The 19,931-nt window shown below is 55.6% G+C and overlaps 3 protein-coding genes across 5 annotated transcripts; 1 reads left to right on the forward strand and 2 right to left on the reverse strand.

Moving 5' to 3' along the window:
* Positions 1-3,642: 3,642 nt before the first annotated feature.
* Positions 3,643-5,988, reverse strand: Lcn12 (lipocalin 12). Its single transcript, XM_075984427.1, has 5 exons — positions 5,846-5,988; positions 5,039-5,121; positions 4,859-4,975; positions 4,615-4,737; positions 3,643-3,656 (listed from the first exon to the last, which is right to left on the reverse strand). The coding sequence occupies exons 1-5, from the start codon at positions 5,986-5,988 to the stop codon at positions 3,643-3,645; spliced, it is 480 nt and encodes a 159-aa protein (XP_075840542.1).
* A 4,943-nt stretch (positions 5,989-10,931) lies between these two features.
* Positions 10,932-13,965, reverse strand: C8g (complement C8 gamma chain). 2 transcript variants are annotated; one of them, XM_075985419.1, is made up of 7 exons: positions 13,852-13,965; positions 12,819-12,955; positions 12,559-12,629; positions 12,364-12,465; positions 12,017-12,118; positions 11,195-11,233; positions 10,932-11,112 (listed from the first exon to the last, which is right to left on the reverse strand). In XM_075985419.1, exons 1-7 carry the CDS (start codon positions 13,858-13,860, stop codon positions 11,099-11,101), a joined length of 474 nt encoding a protein of 157 aa, XP_075841534.1. In that variant the 5' UTR covers positions 13,861-13,965; the 3' UTR covers positions 10,932-11,098. The 2 variants fall into 2 exon arrangements, with proteins under 2 accessions (XP_075841534.1, XP_075841533.1); XM_075985418.1 differs by lacking the exon at positions 13,852-13,965 and adding an exon at positions 13,061-13,562.
* Fbxw5 (F-box and WD repeat domain containing 5) lies at positions 13,696-18,305 on the forward strand. 2 transcript variants are annotated; one of them, XM_075985416.1, is made up of 9 exons: positions 13,696-13,819; positions 14,816-15,031; positions 15,188-15,345; positions 15,635-15,809; positions 15,893-16,041; positions 16,223-16,652; positions 16,966-17,113; positions 17,197-17,409; positions 17,490-18,305. In XM_075985416.1, the coding sequence occupies exons 2-9, from the start codon at positions 14,839-14,841 to the stop codon at positions 17,731-17,733; spliced, it is 1,710 nt and encodes a 569-aa protein (XP_075841531.1). In that variant the 5' UTR covers positions 13,696-13,819; positions 14,816-14,838; the 3' UTR covers positions 17,734-18,305. The 2 variants fall into 2 exon arrangements, with proteins under 2 accessions (XP_075841531.1, XP_075841532.1); XM_075985417.1 differs by lacking the exon at positions 13,696-13,819 and adding an exon at positions 13,833-13,960.
* The last annotated feature ends 1,626 nt before the right edge of the window (positions 18,306-19,931 follow it).

Genomic DNA, 19,931 nt, shown 5'->3' on the forward strand with positions numbered 1-19,931 from the left:
TCCTCACTGCTGGATTCCAGGAGTTGGGGAGCCAACTGGTGTGGGAAGACCCCCCCATACCCAATCACCTACTCATGAGAGTTTGTTTCCTGTCTGGTCAGCCAGCTTTCCCTGAGTACACAGGGGTGTGAAGACCCCATATGACTGTTTGGGGTCTTCATACCGCTGAGCGGAGCAGCAGAAAGAGGGGTTACTGTCTTGGCTAGAGGGAGTCGTCTCTCATCTCCGAGAGGAAGTTGAGTTTCTGCTTCAGAATAGGAGAGGGTGCTCCCTGGTAACTGGGGGTCCCCGGGGCACCTTTTGTACTTCCATACCTACTAGTGAAGGTTATGGGACACCAGCAACCCAAATTTAAGGTCAGCGAAGGTGAGGTCTTCTGGAAGTGAGGACCTTACAAGGGGTTAAGGAGTAACTCGGTACTGAGCACGCGCCTAGCACAGCACATGTGAGGAGGCCCTGAGGCCCTGGCTCCAGCCTCAGCACAAAGCAGGGCCGCTGGGCTCCAGCTGGGCCAGGGGACTTGTGAACTAACTTAGAGGCTGGCCTGCAGCCCCCCTTCTCCCCAAAATGCGGAGTGGAGCTGAGTTTGAGAGGAAAATAATGTAATATGCAGGTTACAAAGACGAGGCCGAGCAGTTCCTGTGGCTTCCGCGTGCCATCCGTTGTGCCCGGCCTTACGCATTGTCTCCTGATGTGGAATCAGTTGGGGATACAGGCCAATGCATGAACCCCCCCCCAACTGCATGAGGGATCACTGCCTCTCTCTGCAGTTAAAGGTCTGTGGCTGTTCAAATGTGTGCCTCAGAGGGAGGTGGTTAGAGAGCCGTGCAACACACACACACACACACACACACACACACACACACCGCTCGGGGCTCTGTCTGTGGCGGTGGGACCAGGCTGTGGCCCTTCGTGACAGATATGCTGTTGTTGTGACCACCCTCCTTCTCTCCTTCCTCCATCTCTCTTCACCTCCCTACTTCTCCAGATTCCCATCCTCATTACGTCTAAGTTCTGCCACCTCCTCCTTCGGCTTCTCAGGGGCTTCTTCCTCTGTTCTTTGTCCAATCCATGGCCAAAGGCTAGGCTAGTCCACCTGCTACGGGAGACCCTCATTCTTTACTTTACACAAAAGGATATTTTTTTTTTTTTTTTTTTTTTTTTTTGGTTTTTCGAGACAGGGTTTCTCTGTGGTTTTGGAGCCTGTCCTGGAACTAGCTCTTAGTAGACCAGGCTGGTCTCGAACTCACAGAGATCCGCCTGCCTCTGCCTCCCGAGTGCTGGGATTAAAGGCGTGCGCCACCACCGCCCGGCTACAAAAGGATATTTTTAAGGAGACATCCTGGACTGGGCTGCTGCCGCCAGGAGATGAGAGCTGCCTAGCGGAGCCTGCGTGAGGATTTTGAAGTTTGGTTTTGTTTGTCTGTTTTTAATACTTCTGAGGTAAGTAGCATATTGTTGTAAGCAGCTGTTTTCCTAACAAATCATGGTGGAATCTATCTCTTTTTAGGGCATTTTCTCCACATGATTCCTACAAAAGGAAGTGTGAAAACCACGGATGCAAATGGTATTGCAATAGTCAGGTCTTTGGAGGGTCAGACCTTTTGCTAGTGCATGCGTTGGAGAAGATCCTGCTGCCTCAGTTCCTAATGCGGAAAGAGCAGCCTCACCGCAGCTTCAAGGATGTGCAGCCACAAAGGGGAATTCTCTGTGTCAGGAGCCAGAGCTGTCTTGGAGCTCTGTGGCCATGTATCCCGTGGACTCGGTTCTAGGATGAGAACATAAGCACCCACGCTGCTCTTACGTCTGGACTCAGCACCCTCTGCCACTGCATCCCAGCGAGGTCAGGCTCTAGTGGGTTGGAACCCAGCATGGACACATGGGTGGCTCTTCTGACACATGTCCCTGATGTCACATGATGGTCAGACTCTCTTCCCTACGAGGAGAGCTTGGTTGATAGAAATGGGGGCTAAGCCTGCTCTAGCGTTTGGTGTGTCTTTCTCATTTCGACGACAGATTGGACATGAAGCAGCTTAACTGAGGAAGGAGATGGTTACCTCAGCTCCTGGCTCAGGGAGCACATCCATTACAGTGAGGAAGAACCGCAGCAGGAACCTGAGGCAGCTGATCGCACTGTATCCCCAGTAGGATGGCCTAGGGTGGTGGATGACGGTGCTCAGCCCACTCTCTCCTTCCTGAGTGATCGTCTGAGATCCTGGCTATCCATTCATGCACCTATCCACCTACAAACCCATTCATTTACCCATCTACCATCCTGCAGTTACCGGCTGACCAGTCACACAGTAGGACAGATGTCTGTCATGTTCCCCGTGAAGCGTGCCATCTTGGATATATCTGGGACACAATTTTGGATAAAAGAGACCTTGTCTCCCTTGTAGAGTTTGATCTGGGAGGTCAGATGCACAACTGAATGCTGAATAGTACCCCCAGGCTCTACATGTGGTATTCCCTGAGACTAGAAGGGGGGTTGGTCTTATAGGTATTATCAGGAAAGGCTTCAGGTCTGTTTCTGCCATGGCCCAGCCCTGTTCCAGAATGTGCTTGGCTTCTGTACAACTTGCTCAATAGGAAGGAAGTGGGCATGGGGCCATACACCCCTGCCCAGGGGATGGGGAAGGTCTACCATCAGCGGGATTCTGCACACTTGCACCCCACAAGCCTGGCGCCACCCTCCCGAGCAGTGGGCTAGCTCTGTGTGCTATTTGCTCTCTATCAAGGCCACAGATTTTACAGCCATCTCCACGGATGGCTTTGGGCCATTGCCTGCTCTGTTTGTCTCCTGGGGCTGAGAAAGGCTTAGATGAGGGTGGGGCCACGCAGCTGCTGTGGACTGGGGAAGGTGCACATTGTGCTAACAACCTCTTTCAGGGTTGTGTTTGGAGCTGGAGTGCTTAGATTCTGAGCCCACTGCTTTGGACCCTGTATGTATCTCTATTTTTTTTTAAAGATTTTATTTATTATGTATACAATATTCTGTCTCCATGTATGACCACATGCCAGAAGAGGGCACCAGATCTCATTACAGATGGTTGTGAGCCACCATGTGGTTGCTGGGAATTGAACTCAGGACCTCTGGAAGAGCAGCCAGTGCTCTTAACCACTGAGCCATCTCTCCAGCACCCCCCCCCTTTTTTTTTAAATCTCTATTTTTAAACAGCCGTCAGGCCTAGCAATGTTTGTCTCCACATCCCAGAGGAAGAAGGCATACCCTGTTCCTTCCCCAGCCTGGGGGATCAGCTTCCTTCTGCTCTGGAGCTCTGACTGTTCCTGCCTGCCATCCGACCCAGCGCTCCAGGGGCATGCCCTGAGCCTACCACAGCCCACCGTGTTGGCCCCAGGGCTCTGCTAGGTAGAAGTACGGCCTGTGATCTGAGACAGCTGGCCAGCAAGGGAGGAGTGGGAGGAGTCTAGTTGTGGGGACTGAGAAGCCAGTTTGGGGTGGCTCAGAGCACGATCATCATTGCCCTGCAGGGTCCGAGCCTCTGTTCTTGCTTCTCACCCACCCCACGGTCACAATGGTCACATCCTGGAGTCATGGGCAGCGTGTTTATTTGTGTTGAGAGCAGAAGCAGGGCGAGGCTCTACGGCAGGAACCCTTGCCTTCTTCAGCAGACATTTGGATCAGGTGTCCAGCCTGACGGGGTGGGGAGGGACAGTGTTGGGATGGTGGATAAGGAAGAGGAGCAGGGGAGAGACTTGAGACTTGGGAGGAACAGAAGGCAAGCAGATTGGAGTTGGGCTAGAAGATGAGACCAGGAGAGGTTCCAGGGAAAGGGCTAGGAGGCATGCTCCTCAGAGTACACCTCTGTCACCAGTCTGGGCTCCCCCAGAAGCCCCTGCTGTGGCTCTGCCTGGCCCCCACAGGGTCCTAGACTTGGGGTGGATCTGCTGGTATGGGACAGTGAGTGTTAAGGTTAATGCAAACAAAACACGTACGTGATCCCATACGCGTGCCGTATGGAATGTGACCCAAGCATGGTGCCACAGGCCTGAAATACGAGCACCCGGGAGACTAAAGCAAGAGAATCGTGATTGCCACACCAGCCTGGGCTATACTTCAAGACCTATCTCAAAATGACAAGGGTATGTGTGTGAGCATGTGCCTGTCTGCATGATTGTAGGCACGTGCTCGGTGTGCAAATGTGACTAGGCAGGTATGCATGGAGAGGCATGATGGGGAAGGTCCTTGGACAGGACGGGAGTTGAGGGGATCCTGATCCATCCTTGAGAGGAGTGAGGCTGAAGACAGGGCTCAGCCCTGAAGCCCCTTGGCCTTGGGCTCCCAGAGACTTTCCTGCCAGAAAGAGGCTGACCAAATTCAAGGACTTCCCTGGATGAATTCCAGTCTCCTGTGAGCAGGGAACAATCCTCCCGGGACAGAACCAGGGCCAGGAGGGGGCAGCCTGGGACAGTGACACAGGGTTGGGAGGAAGTGGCCTGGGATTCAGATAAGAGTGTGAGCCATGAGCATCTCCCTGCTGATTCAGGCTGAACTCTGTAGCTAGCACTTGCCCCCTGAGGATAGGCACTGGACTTGTGAAGGCTGGGGAAGGTGCCACCATCGTCCACAGATCCCATCCCCCTTCCCATCATCCAATGCTGCAAACCCATTACCAGTCACATCGGGGAAGACGAAGTTGTTTTTTGTGAGGTTCTGGGTTCTGGCCAGGCAGACAAACCTGTCTATTGGCTTATGAGGAAGCCTCCATTTTCTACCTGTGGCCAGAGGAGCACAGTGCGGCTCTCAGTGCTTGGTGGTCGTGAGGCATTTGCCCACAAGCCATCCCCCAACCCAGACAGCACCACCCTGACCAGGCTTCCGCAAGCGGGGGCTCACCCAGAAGGCTGACTCTGATGATGGTCAGGCTGCTTGTTTGTCTGAGGGACAGTACCAGGGTGAAGTTGGTGTAGTCTGTCTCGATGACCTGTACGTCTTCTCTGTCTGCTCCAGTCCCTGATCCCGAGGAACACACATGTGAGGTCCCCAAGGCAGCTGTGCCCTCCCCACTCATGCCACGCTCACCTTTGTTCTCCACGGTGAACTGCCCAGGCTTGGTTGTTGGGATCAGAGCATAGGACCAAATATCACAGCGCTTGCCCCTGTGGGAGGGGGAGGCAAGGGCAGGAGCGGGGGTGGGCAGAGGGCTAAGGGAGCCAGCCAGGCCCACCCTGGTGTAACACACACACACACACACACACACACACACACACACACACACACAAAATCAGCTATTTATTTGAAGAGGCCTACACCCCAGGACGCAGAGGGCAGGAGCCCTCCTGACTCCCCAGCCTCAGCTCTGGAGTCCTTTCGGTTGCTCTTCCCTTCGGAGAAGCCTGGCTCGATGCCATAAGAGCAACTCCTGCTCCACCCAGCACTGGTCCTCAAATCCGCAGGTGCTCGTCATGCCAAAAAGAAAGCTTCTGGGGATCAGGAGCTAGCCTCCTCTGGCACCCAATCCAACAATCTCCAGAAAGGGCCACGAACAGAGACTTCAAGTAGGGGCTTCTTGCCACTGTTAAGACTTTCGAAGCAGAACCTACCCAGGAGAGCAAGACAGGACAGAGAGAACCAAGACAGAGAGAGAGGTCCCTGACCACACAAGAGTACTGAAAACCCATTAGCCCTCCGTCTCCAGAGTGCCTCCCCTGATGCCTCTCCTCTGACAGCCAGCCCTTCACTGGGTTGGCCTTTAGCAATGGTCATGAAGCAGGCTGTGCTAGACATGGTCGCTAGATGTCACAGTGTGGCTGGGCCATGCAAGGTTCCTGGGACACAGCCCCAAGTCCTTGACTGCTGGGACAGGAAAGACACCCCACTCACCGGGTCATGGCGTTGGTCACCTGAAAATAGCTGTTGTTTTTCAGCTCAAACAATGTGATGTAGGGGCTGAGCAGGGTCCGGTGCTCTCTCTTGTAGGTGTTACCCGCCAGACCGAGGACAAACCATTCCCCCTGAAACTGCATGGCTGGTGATAGGCATAGCTAGCCGTTTCCCGCCCTACCCTGGGCAGCACACAGTCAGCCAGAACCCTCCTCATCAACAACACTGGGAGAACCCTGCAGCTGCTTTTAATCTAGCAGGTAGAGGGTGACCTTCGTCAGTAGCCAGGTGGTCTTCCCAAATCTCCATTTGTGTTCTTTCACAGAGGGACCAACACAGACAGTAAGATGGAGCTAGGCCCTTTTCTGGGGGAGGTCATGGGCTCACTCTGGAACTCTGGGTTCAGGTTCCACCCTGGCCTCCCAGTACAGTGCCTATGGATACACCCTCCCTCCAAAAGCCAGGACTCTAGCCAGCTGCAACCTGCGTCTTTTCCTTTGAAAGCCCTGTACCTGGTCATTGTGGAAGCTAATCAGCTCGGGAAAGCCTTGAAGCTTGCTTGGAATTTGGCCCTCCAGGATTTGGGGAAGGGTGAGAGTCAGCCACAGAGCCCACCAAGGGCCCATCCCAGCAGTGACCAGGCTCCAGAGGGACAAGGCCTGACTGAGGAACGATATTGGTGAAACTTGTACAGAAACCTGTTTCTTCATGCCCACCTGGCCAATGCTCCTCTCCGGGAAGTGCGGCAGGGCCAGGTGGGTGTGGAGGGAGGGCAGGGCTGACCTAGGCTATTGTAGTCCTCAGACCCTAAACACCTGCCAGGGTCTCCTGGGTCCCAGCCAAGGCAAAGAAAGCCTGCTGGGTCCAGCTGGGGCCATCTTGTGACTCCAGACACCTGCTCTCAGTGTCCCCACAAGCGGGTCAGAAGTCCGCCCACGTCCACCCTATCTGTTCTTCATGCCAAAGGACACCTTGTTCTAGGCAGGGGGCATGTCTGGTCCTGGTTTCCACAGCTTCTTACCCATGGTCTGGCCCGAGAGCCCCCAGGCAGCTCCATAGCTCTCTCACGTGCTGAAAGCAGTGTAGCATAAACACTGTTCCCTGTTGGAACACAGAGCTGGTCAGAGAGAGAGGGAAAGGCCTCGGAACACCCGGGCCAGGTAGGACATGCTGGGGGTATTCCAAAGGGACCTCCCATGCAGAGGGGTGGAGCTGGGGGAAAGACCATGTGGGAGCGAGGCTCTTATGAGAGCAGGTACAGTGGGGACAGGACCTTTCGGAGTCTCCTTCTCTGAGAGCGGGACCCTATAGTAGAGACCCATGGGAGCGAGGTCCCATGGGAATGGAGCCCTGGGGGCGCGGGTCCCTAAGGAAGTGGGGTCCCATAGTTGCAAGGTGCTACGGAGCAGGAACCTGGGTAGGATCCTGCTCGAGGCTGTGAGAGGTAGGTGCAGTGCTCTCCCTGGTCACAAGCTGGTGACCCAAGAGCTGTGCAAACTTGGTGTAGGTGGTTCCTGACTGAGCTTCCAGAAGGAGGTGCAGAGCCACCTCAGCCTGTTCCCTGGGCTCTTTTCTGCAGGGCAGGACACTGAGAAGACTTGGAGAACAGAGCAAGGACAGACCAGGTCTCCAGGCTGGGCCCAAGCAGGGCCCTTGGTGGACCAGGCCTTCCCAGGTCTGCTGAAACTTCACAGAGGGGACTTGTCCTCAGGAGATAGCCCCATGGTGACACAGGGCCCCACGAAGTGGCTCTTTTTTAGGTCTTGGAGGCTGTTGTAGCCATTTCACTCAGTTCCCCCTTCACGAGTATGCTGGAATGAAGGGCAGGAAGCTCCTCCCACTTTGATGTGATTGGTGGAGCCTCCAACCAATGCCCAGTGGGCCACCCTAGATTTACAGCAACAGAAACAAAACTGTCCTGTCATCCTGGGACTGAAGCGGATCTGGGATCCTGTGTGGTCTTCTGAAATGGTCCATGGCCTTCTACAAGACCAGGATTGGAGGGATGGGGCAAGCGACGACACAGAGCACCACGCAAAGCTTGGAGGAGCAGACAGCTCAGAGTGGAGAACATCCCACTCGCAACCCCTGCCTTCCAGGGCCCTCCTGCTTCTTCTGCCCTGTGCCTCCTCCCCATCCATGACCCCTCCCTAGCTCCCTTGCACGCTTCTACCTGCCCACTCCTCCCGTTACCCTCCTCAGCCACCTCTATCTTTCCTTCCGACAGTGACAGCCAGGGCAAACCACCTTCTGTCTGCCCTGTGTCTCCTCTCTGGGAAGACTCCTGAGTGCTGTCCTCTGCTCACTTCCCTCGCCCCAGAATTCTTTCCCAGGACACTGTCATGAGTGGCAGGGGGCCCCCGAGTGTAAACCGTCTTCATATGCAGGGGACCACCTGTCCATAGGGCACCTGGGTGGACAGCAAGGGCAGGCGCACTACTGCTTGCTCCTGCCTGTTGAGAAGGGGTACAGCCCCTCACCTCCAGGCAAGGCAAAGACAGGTCACCTGTTCTGTAGCCCCAGGTCAAGGCCTCTAATCCTGTGGTCTCAGGCAAGATGGCCAGTTACATATTGGTGTCTCCAGATTTTTAAAGTTATTTTTTTCCTTAGATATTATACATTGCCTGTTAGAATTCAAAGGTCATATACAGATTATATATAACATTTGTGTATGAATATGTGTACGTATTGTATATGTGCACGTTTACATGTGAGTGTGCAAGCAAGCCGAGCAAGAGGGCACTGGGTGTCCTTTCTGCCTTCTTCCATTGAGACAGGGTTCTCACTGGACCTGGAGTTATGCTGGAATGCAGCAAGCTTCCTAATCCTCTTGTCGGTGTCCCCACCCTCTGGTGCTGGGGTTAACGGTAGGACTGGCCACGCTAGAATTTTTATACTGCACACGTCTGCATGATTGTGCAGCAAGCATTCTTATTCACTAAGCCATCTTTCCAGCCCCTGTAAGAAATATTTTAGGGCTGGAGAGATGGCTCAGAGGTTAAGAGCACTGGCTGCTCTTACAGAGTTCCTAAGTTCAATTCCCAGCAACCACATGGTGGCTCACAACTGTCTATAATGGGATCTGGTGCCCTCTTCTGGCCTGCAGACATATGTGCAGGCAGAACACTATACACTATACACAAAATAAATATTTTTTTTTTAAAAAGAGGAAATAGTTTAAAATAAAGAAGATATTCATGGGCCAGTGAGACGTTTCAGCAGGTAGAGATACTTGTCTCTCTAGTCCTGACATTCTGAGTTTGGTCCCCAGACTCTAATAAAGGTGAAGGAGAGAACCAAGTCCTGCCAGTTGCCCTCTGACCACCATAAGCAACCCCTAACCCATGTCAGGCACACACACACACACACTATTTTACCTACAATTTTCAAATTTAACTGCAGCTCTTAAAACACTTTTATGAATCTAAAATATGTGCCAATTCTAGAGCCGTCTCCTCAGGTTGGCACAAAAGCTAATGGCTGCATGGTCCAGGCTCAGCCCATTCAGCCCCACAGGACAACAAGGCAGATCAGAGGGCTGGCCCTTGGCCGTGGGAGCTCAAGCCTTTCATCACTTTCTGTTAGGGAACGCAAGGCAAGAAGGAAAAGGTGTTCCTGGGGCCAGGGTGGTGAGACCAATGCCAGGCCCCACAAGGCCAGTGTGCTCCTGTGAACTTTGTTTTTTTGTGGATAGGACAGTCTCCTGAAATTCCTCCTTCCAAGGCCCCTGGTGGGGCTGGAGAGATGGCTTAGAGGTTAAGAGCACTGGCTGCTCTCCAGAGGTTCTGAGTTCGATTCCCAGCAACCACATGATGGCTCACAACCATCTGTAATGAGATCTGGTGCCCTCTTCTGGCCTGCAGACATATACACAGATAGAACACTGTATAAATAAATAAATTAATTAATTAATTAAAAAAGGCAAGGCCCCTGGTGGTCCACTCTCCCTCCATTCTATTTTCCTGCCCTGCCCAGAGACCCCAGGTGATAGAGCCTCCTCTGGGGCAGCTGTGGCCCAGGGGCCACCCCTATAACTATAGCTCCCATTCCTCCAAAATGGGCCAGCAGACAAGACTTCACCTGACTTTGCTCTAGGAATCATACAGCAGTCTTGCTAGTACGATAGCTCACTTGGAGTGTCCTGGGGCTGCTAGAGGGGAGGACATGGCCGGCTGGGGAGCCAAAGGGCTAGCCCACCTTTGTCTCCCTGTCAGTAATAGATGGCTGAGCCTTGCTCCCAGGAGCAAGGACTTGCCTACTTTGTGTCCCCAGGGCCTGGGGCACCTCAGAAATGTTTACCAAATGAGTGCTGGTAGTCATCATACCACCAGCAAGGCAAGGTCTGAAGCAAGAGCAGATGCAAGCCTAGCAGTGTCTGGGATGATGCCCAGGTCCCCGAACTCCAGCCCCTGCCTTCAGAGCCAAGCAAACCATCCCAGGGCTGGAAAGAACAATGCTCCTGTCTAGAAAGGCCCAACTCCTTCCTTATGGGGATATGCACAACTTAGCTCCCTATGGCTGGTAACTCTGACTACAGTAGGGGCTGCTGGGGGACAGCTGTATCAGGGGTTCGACCCACATGTTAAGAGCCCCATGCTCACCCCTAACTGGTCCCATATGAAGAAGGTTGTCTGTTCCTTGTTCCTGGGGTACAGTTTTCCACTCTATGTGCCCCAACTGCTCCCTTAAAGCCGCCCTGAATTCTTCCTGGCAAGTATCCCTGGACCTATAGCTCTTTAGCCTCTAGGGTCAAGGGTCAGGAGGGGCCCAGAGGACTTGGGAAGCCTGTGTCCCTCTCCAGAGAAGGTACCCTAGGCAGGGCCTTGAGTCCACCCTCACACACACACCCCACAGGGACTAAGCAAGCATCATAGGCTGTGATGGGGGAGTGAGAGAAGGAAAGCACCGCAGAGCTGAGTAAGCCTTCACTGTAGAAGGGAAGCAGGCTCAGGGAGGGAGCAGGGACTCTTGCTTCTAGGTAGAAGGAGCAGTTTCCAGCCCCACCTTTCCAGAGCAGAACCATCCAATAGCCAGGGGGCAAGTTGCCTTCCCTTCCCACCTCAGCCTGGTAGAATTCCAGTCCAAGTTGACAGAAAAGACCCAGGGCCACATCTGATGTTTACTGAAAAGCCCCCAGGACAACAGAGCTGTGTGAAGGTATGCAGGACAGACAGGAGACTCCAGGAGCATGTTCAGGGTGCTCAGAACTCTCTGAGAGCAGTCCAATGTCCACAGCTTCTCCACCACATGGCCTCATCTCCGCACCTCTGCAGTAGACACAGGGCTTAGTGGGGCAGAAAAGACAATGACCTCAGCCCCCCTGCTCTGCCCTGCTGGCATGCCACTCACCATTCAGGGTGTGGAACTGGTCCGCAGTTTCGCAGAAACCTAGGGGTGCAGGCAGTAGTCAGGGAGGGCAGGATGTTGGCCAGGAGGGTGACTGGGCTGGGGACACTCACTGTACTTGGGAGGGTGACTGGGCTGGGGACATTCACATACTTGGGAGGGTGACTGGGCTGGGGACACTCACTGTACTCAGAGGGTGACTGGGCTGGGGACACTCACTGTACTCAGAGGGTGACTGGGCTGGGGACACTCACATACTTGGGAAGGTGACTGGGCTGGGGACACTCACATACTTGGGAGGGTGACTGGGCTGGGGACATTCACATACTTGGGAGGGTGACTGGGCTGGGGACACTCACTGTACTCAGAGGGTGACTGGGCTGGGGACACTCACTGTACTTGGGAGGGTGACTGGGCTGGGGACACTCACATACTTGGGAGGGTGACTGGGCTGGGGACACTCACATACTTGGGAGGGTGACTGGGCTGGGGACACTCACATACTTGGGAGGGTGACTGGCCTGGGGACACTCACTGTACTCAGAGGGTGACTGGGCTGGGGACACTCACATATTTGGGAGGGTGACTGGGCTGGGGACACTCACATACTTGGGAGGGTGACTGGGCTGACTGGGCTGGGGACACTCACATACTTGGGAGGGTGACTGGCCTGGGGACACTCACTGTACTCAGAGGGTGACTGGGCTGGGGACACTCACTGTACTTGGGAGGGTGACTGGGCTGGGGACACTCACTGTACTTGGGAGGCTGACTGGGCTGGGACACTCACATACTTGGGAGGGTGACTGGGCTGGGGACACTCACCGTACTTGGGGAAGTAAAAGACCTGGTGTTCTGTCAAGTTGGCTCCTCTGACTCGCTGCTCAAACACATTCAGGGCAGAATCACTCACTGGGAGTGAGCGGACTGTGGGACACACAGAGTTCCTGTGGTTTAACGGGGCAAGGTACCCAGGACACAACCAGGTCAGCTGTCTGTCCCTGCCCCTTCTAATCTCCATACCAGCCTGTGTGTAGCTGCTCCTCCCAGGGTGCCTGCTACTGAGAGTATTGGGATAGAAAGGGAATGGGGATCTGTGTGTCCATCTGGTGTCACCCAACCCACCAGGATGGCCCTTCGAGGTCACGTGTGGATGCTGAACTAGCACGCACCATACAGCTTCACAGTCAACCTCCTCGCCTGCTCCAGATACAGGACGGCAAAGTTCTGGTAGTCGGTCTCAGCAACAACCACAGGCACTGGCCCACGGGCCCCTGGGGCAGAGGCAGAACCATAGCAACAGCACCATCAGCTCCTCAGCCCCCGCCTCCAGCTCTGTACCCCCTTGCTTGATGACCCTGCCTCACCTTGGAGCCTGAAGCGGCCAGGGACCCCGGTGTCTCCAAAGTGTTGGCGTATCTGCCAACAGATTCCATCTCTAGGGAGGGGAAGAAGGTATCATGATATAAAGAAGCACCCAAGACTCTAGGAACTCCAATCCAGATAGGGCTGTATGGGGATACCTACCCAGGCCATAGAGGAGTTAGGGGTGAGGTTTAGGGTCAAGAGGACAGAGTAAGAGGGGGCTCAGGGGCTGGGATGAGATGGATGTTACAGCTAGACTCACAGCTTTCGGAAGGTGCTGACAGCCATAGCTGCACCCTGGGGAGTTGTGTGCAATGTGGTGGCCTCAGCCCGGTGGCCCTGCTCCTGAAGAAAGCGGCATGCAGAGCCCACAGCCACAAGGAGCCATGTCCCTGCAAACTGGGAGTGAATTGGGAGGGCTCAGGACTGACTGAGGGAATGGGCACCCTGGGTCAATCCTGCCGACTGTTCCTTTACCTGCTCCCACTCACTCCCAGCTTTTACCTGCTCAACATTGAAATTCGCCTGGGCCTGGATGGTGCTGATAGGGGATGGAGCCCTAGAGGGCTTCCGAGCCCTTTGGCCCAGCGAAATGGCTGTCAAGAGCAGGGTGAAGAACAACACAGCCCTAGGGGACAGCATGGCGGCCCAGTCAGGGACAGCAGGCGACAGGACGGGGAGGCACTGTCCCAGGTCAGAGTCCACTGTCCAGTGCCACAGGAAGCACAGCCCAGGAAGTCCACATCTGTCTTCCGTTTACTGAACCCCTACCCCAAGCTAGGGTTACCCTAGAATCTGGCCTACACAGGGGGTTGGCATTGCATCCCAAGTGCAAAGTCTGCGTTGACTTCTGCACCCCGATTTCCACTTGAGGTCAGTGCTCAACACTCTGCACGCCAGTAACTGCTCTTATCCCCACAGCCAACAACAACGTGCTCGTTAAGTTACTTGTTCAAAGCCTTAGCAGCAGAGAGAGCGGGGGCCGAGTCTCGAACCCGTCCAGCTAGGCAGGTCTCGCTACTGCCGCCCTTTCGAGCAGCCAGGAGCAAGTACTGCTCTACGAGCAAGAGCGCGGGAGCACGAGCGCGCGCAGGCGCATGGAGAAACGCCGGCCCCGACTTGGAGCCCAAGGCGCAGGCGCAAGAGAAGCAGCCATCGATGCCTCGGGGCTCGCGGCGTCGAGTCTGGCTCCTCGGGAAAGACGCGGAGGCGGGGGCTAGAGCGGCGGAAGCGGGGCTCAGCGCAGCGGGCGGAGGCGCCGCGGTGAGTCCCGGCTTTGGCCCTGCAGTGCTCACCTGTGTCATCTGCCCTGCCCCTCGACACCGGCCTTGTGCCCCATTACTCCCAGTCCTGCCGTCGTCAGCCTTGTGCCACTTTCGGTGTCCCCTTACCCCCGGCACTGGCGTGAGTTTATTTTCTCAGGCCTTGTCCCGGTCATGGGCCTCGTCCTGCCTTGCCCTACCTTCACTGGCCTTGTCCACTGTCACCAACTTTTTCCTGGCAATGGCTACACATGTACAGCCTTTGGTCACCTTATCTGGCCAGGGATGGTCTTGGCAGGCTGTCACCCTCCCAGTCTGCCCGGCAGTGTCAGAAGGCGAATGAAGGACCCGCTGCCCAGTCTAGCTAGGCAGCCAGTCTGATCCCTGCCGTCTGCTCCGACAGTCAGAAACCCTACCCACCCTTACCACCCTCCTGGCCAGGCTCTCTTCTGAGTCCACAAAGCAGGGGCCCCTGGCCAGGAGGAGCCTCTTCTCAGAAGAAAGTCAGCCCTAGCTTGAAGTCTTGGGGCAGCAAGGTCAAACACAGGGGTCGGGTGTCCGTCACTTGGTCTTGACTGCTAGAACTTGGGCCTGCCAGTTTGGGCAGCCCAGACCTGTTTGCCTGCCTTGGCACTCAGATGTCTTCCTGGGCTCAGGAGTATGGGGAAGGTGTCAGAGACCCCCACCTGGAAGGTATGAAGATGGAGGCCACCTCCCACTCTTGAGGGTGCACTAGGCCTAGTGGTACTGAGATGTTCACCATCTGGTCCAGCCAGTCCTTTGGTGCCCCTGGAGGATGTGAGGCTGGGGACTTCAAGAAGGGTGGCGTGGAACAGTGCTGCTAAGCCCTTCTCTTCCCCTGCACATGCCCAGTGCAGTGGAATTCTCGGATGGGCAGTTGGTGGGGCTGCCATGTCTGGTGCCCCAGGCCCTCAGTCTCTCCCTAGGGTTGGGAGTGAGGAGGCCTGGGCTCAGAGCGGCCACTGGTGGCTTTCAGGACCGTCTGGGCAGAATGTCACGATGGACGAGGGGGGCATGCCCCTGCTCCCCGACAGCCTTATCTACCAGATCTTCCTGAGCCTGGGCCCTGCAGATGTGCTGGCCGCTGGGCTGGTGTGCCGCCAATGGCAGGCTGTATCCCGGGACGAGTTCTTATGGAGGGAGCAGTTCTACCGATACTACCAGGTGGCTCGAGATGTGCCCCGCCACCCAGGTCAGTACCCGCACACAACCTGCTAGCCTCAGAGCAAGGGCTTGGGGCTCAGGGACTGCAGCCCTGGGCCGCGTTGCTGGGAGGCCATGCTGTCAGCGCTTGGTCTGTCCTAGCAAGGGAGGCTTGCATGTAGGATTGACACTGCATTGCCCACAGCGGCCACGTCCTGGTATGAAGAGTTCCGACGGCTCTACGACATGGTACCCTGTGTGGAGGTACAGACACTGAAGGAGCACACCGACCAGGTCCTGCACCTCAGCTTCTCCCACTCGGGGTACCAGTTTGCTTCCTGCTCCAAGGACTGCACAGTGAAGGTGAGAGCACCTCTGTCAGGCAGCAGAACTCAGTGACAAGCAGAGAGGGCCAGACGGGCCCTGGAGGCCTGATCTGGACCACACAAGACCCCCCAGTTAAGAACAGCTCTAACCTCTAGCTCTGGGGGCCAGCCCTCTGCATTGACAGGGTATGATAAGAGGGGGTGGTAAGGGGCTAGGACGAGATTCTCGCCCCAGGAGGACTCAACACCTCAGTGAGAAGAGTCAGAACTTCCGGTACTGCCAGCGTGGACTGGCCAGGTAATTACCACACGGCCCTCTGGTACAGATCTGGAACAACGACCTGAGTATCTCTCTGCTGCACAGCGCAGATATGAGGCCGTACAACTGGAGCTACACCCAGTTCTCCCAGTTCAACCAAGATGACTCGCTGCTGCTGGCCTCAGGGGTGTTCCTGGGGCCGCACAACTCCTCCTCAGGCGAGATAGCTGTCATCAGCCTAGGTAAGTGTGGCCCTTGGGTTGGGCTGCCTGCCCCATCGTGCCCTGCCTGCTGGCAGCATGCCCAGTTGTGGCCTTCCTCCCAGACTCCTTCGCCCTGCTGTCCCGTGTGCGAAACAAGCCCTATGATGTGTTTGGCTGCTGGCTCACAGAAACCAGCCTCATTTCGGGGAACCTGCACCGCATTGGAGATATCACCTCCTGTTCAGTGCTGTGGCTCAACAATGCCTTCCAGGTTCAGACTGGGGCAGGGACAGGCTGGGAAGACAGATGGGGTAGGGCAGGGAAATAGAGAGGAAGGTGCGGGCAGGGCTGAATGTGGAAGGGCAGACGCAGGGCCCAGGGTAGGCTGCTCTCCAGGCCTGGCTCTCTGACCAGCACCCACCTGTTGCGGGCCTTGCCTTGTGTCCCTGTAGGATGTGGAGTCGGAGAATGTCAATGTGGTAAAGCGGCTCTTTAAGATCCAGAACCTCAACGCTAGCACCATCCGCACGGTGATGGTGGCAGACTGCAGCCGCTTTGATAGCCCGGACCTCCTGCTGGATGCTGGGGACCAGGCTGGGCTCCCCTGCCGAGTCTTCGACCTAGGTGGGGATAGTGACGAAGAGCCCCCTGGCCCGGGTTTGCACACCTCTGGTTCTGGGCGCGTCAAGGAAGGTTTGCGGCGCATGTTGGATAGCGTGTTGGATGGACACGCACAGCTATCAGACTGTGCACTGGAGGCCAAGGTGGCTGAGCTGCTGGCCCAGGGCCACACCAAGCCCCCAGAGTGTAGCGATGCTGACACCAGGAACAAGTACCTCATCTTCACCACTGGCTGCCTCACCTACTCACCCCATCAGATCGGTAATGGTGGGCCGGGCAGAGCTGGGCCTGGGAGGGTCAGAACCACGGCGGTGCTCCCCAGACCAGCAAGTCCATAAGCACAGCTTGGATCACGCATTGGGATCCAACTCTGGCTTTGACGCATTCGATTCTGTGTAAGAGTGGTGAAAACCCACGCAGGGGATTGGTTGGCAAGTGACCAGGTGGGCAGCCATGCTTGAGTGTTCAGTGTTGGCAGTGTGTGTGGACCACGAGGGCTGTTCTCGGACTGGGAGTGCTCTGGTGGTGCTGGCCCTCCAGGCTCTGGATGACCCTCGCCCTGGTCTCCATGCAGGCATCAAACAGATCCTGCCACACCAGATGACTACAGCAGGGCCTGTGCTGGGTGAGGGCCGGGGCTCCGATGCCTTCTTTGATGCACTGGACCATGTCATTGACGTGCACGGGCACATCATTGGCATGGGCCTGTCTCCTGATAACAGGTGGGCCTGGTGTGCAGGGCGGGACACCACAGACGGCCCAGATCTAATAGCATGCTTGTACCTAACGTGTGTCCCTTGCTCAGGTACCTGTATGTGAATAGCCGCGCCTGGCCTCCTGGCTCAGTGGTAGCTGACCCCATGCAGCCACCGCCCATTGCAGAGGAGATTGACCTGCTGGTGTTTGACCTCAAGACCATGCGGGAGGTGAAGCGGGCTCTGCGAGCGCACCGTGCCTACACGCCCAATGACGAGTGCTTCTTCATCTTCTTGGATGTCAGCAGGGATTTTGTGGCCAGGTGTGGGCTCAGGTGGGCCCCTGGGCTTGGGTACGGGCTTCTGCTGGTGGGTGTGGGCTCATCCAGATGCTATCCCACAGTGGGGCTGAAGATCGGCATGGTTATATCTGGGACCGCCACTACAACATCTGCCTAGCCAAGCTGCGGCATGAAGACGTGGTCAACTCGGTGGCCTTTAGCCCCCAGGAGCAGGAGCTTTTGTTGACAGCCAGTGATGATGCCACCATCAAAGCTTGGCGCTCACCACGCACTGTTCGTGTCCTCCAGGCCCCACGCCCACGCCCACGTCCCTTCTTCTCCTGGTTTGCCAGCCATAGGCGCTGAAGGCTTCAGTGACTTGAGCCATTGGGACCCACTGTGGTTCTTTTTTTTTTTTCTTTTTTTTTTGAGAAAAGGAAAAAAAAAACAAGTTTCCACCTCCTCCCAGCCTCCCATTTCCCTCCCCCTCCTCCCTACCCTGTGGTTCTTTACTGCACTGGGGCAGAGTAGCTCATAGCAGTCATGCCTTAGGAGGGGACAGCCTGACCCCAACACTCACATGCACCTGCTCACTTAGCTGTCAGGCTCGGCACTAGGGTAGTAGCCCTTGTTGGCAACACCAGAGATCCCATGTCAGCCTCTTGGCCAGTGCAAGTAAGTCCTGCTCTTCACTTGCCTTCTTCCCTGGGCTGGCAGCTCCACAGGTCCAGGCTGACCACTGCCTGGATACCTTTCACACTCAGCAAAACCCACACCCTTGGCTATCCTGGTGTACCCTGGGTGACAGGCCATAGGCTCTGGCCTCTGATAATTTGGCTTGTGCTACTGATTGAGCGGCCTGCAGTGACCATGGGCGCTGCATGTCGCACTTATCAACTGTTTGGGTTGATGAATAAACAAAACAGTTGGCAACAGCACCTGCCATCTAGTCTGTTCATAGGGAGGGGCCCCAGGCTGTGCCGCCTCAGGGGTCCTCCAGGAGGCGGAAGAGGAAATGCTGGTTCAGGTTTGTATCTCTGGACTTGAGGGATGCCCGTGGGATGCCCGTCTGTGACTGGCTCAGGAGACGGCGGGCTGTAACAACCAGTACATCAGAGAGAGCTCCCAGAGTGGGGCATCCTGGCTCCTCGGGACTGAGGCAGGAGGATAGGAGTTAAAAGTCTGTCTGGGCTAGAGAACAAGTTCAGGGTTGATCTATGCAACTTGGTTAGTCCCTGGCTTAGAAAAGTAAATGAAAGCTGGGGGTTGGGGCTTAGTGGTGATAGTGCCCGCCTATCATGGGTTCAATTCCCCAAAAATACAAACTCCTAGAATGTGTGAGGACCCAAGGTGCAGAAGGGTAGCCCTAGGCCATCCTGGAGCTCCCATCATCTGTCCTATCCAATTAAGGGTTCTGTGTGTGATGGTGGCAGCTGGAAAGAATTGGGGCTTTGACAGGGCCAGCTTCCAGAGTGACCCAAAAGAGCTGGGTGAGTAGCCTGTTAAACTGGGATCTCATTTGAAAGCTGCCCTGCTACAAAGAACAGAGAAAACTTATCCAGGGGACTGAGTGAACAGGGCAAGTGTCCTCCCAGGTCCAAACCAGCAGGTGAGCAGGGCTGCTTCCCATCCGTCTGGTGGGAACCACACTGGCTGCATCAAGAGGACTAGGGCAGGACACCAGGTGCAGATGGCACCGGGAAACCAGGCCTCGTCTGTGGCCTGTTGCTGAAGCTGGAGAGCAATATGCAGCAAGTGTCTACCAGCCTGAGCAGCAGCGCCAAGGGGCAGGAGGCAGCCTCCCCTAGAAAGCATCCACAGAACCTTCGAGGAAGGCGAGGATAAAGCAGCTGTGTAGAGGCTGGGCTGGGCTGGGCTGGGCTGGGCTGGGCTGGGCTGGGCTTCCTCCCTAGCACAAAGGCAACAGTGCAGATCTATGCTACGTGAGAGGATCTCACACTAGAATGCAGAGCCCAAGGCCAGCACACCCTCACAACTGCCTGCGGAGGACTTTGGATTTGTCTGATTTAAAGTCAAAAGAAAGCAGCCATCATCTATGAAACAGAAACAGCACAGTAGAGAACAAAACGGAGAAATGTAAAACTGAGCTGTGGGAAATAGCAGTACCAAACTGCAAGTTCAGCCTTTTAAATGTTGGGCTTCACTTGTCAAGCAGACTGAGCATCATGGAAGGGCAGAACGGGATAAAGAGGTAGAGATGGCACGGGGCAGGCAAGAGGGCTCAGTCAGTAAGGGAGCCTGCCACCAAGCCTCTGACTCTGCTCCTCGGGACCCACACATTAAAAGGAAAGAACCGACTCCTACAAGTTGTCCTCTGACCTCCATACGCTTACTGTGGTGTGTGTGCCCCCATATGTACAAGTAAAAAGTTTTCAAAGAAGGGAGACAACCATCTGCGCCTCCAGCAACAGTGGTGAGAGATTCAGTGTTCAACTTGGCACACTGCACACATCCGTGTGAAACTGAAGCCCAGCAGGGACACAGAGAAGCCTGTCACTTAGGGAAACAGCCTGGTTCCACAAACAGAACAGGGCTCGGGGCTC

The sequence above is a fragment of the Microtus pennsylvanicus genome, chromosome 9 (genome assembly GCF_037038515.1).
Source record: "Microtus pennsylvanicus isolate mMicPen1 chromosome 9, mMicPen1.hap1, whole genome shotgun sequence".
NCBI classification, from domain to species: domain Eukaryota; kingdom Metazoa; phylum Chordata; class Mammalia; order Rodentia; family Cricetidae; genus Microtus; species Microtus pennsylvanicus.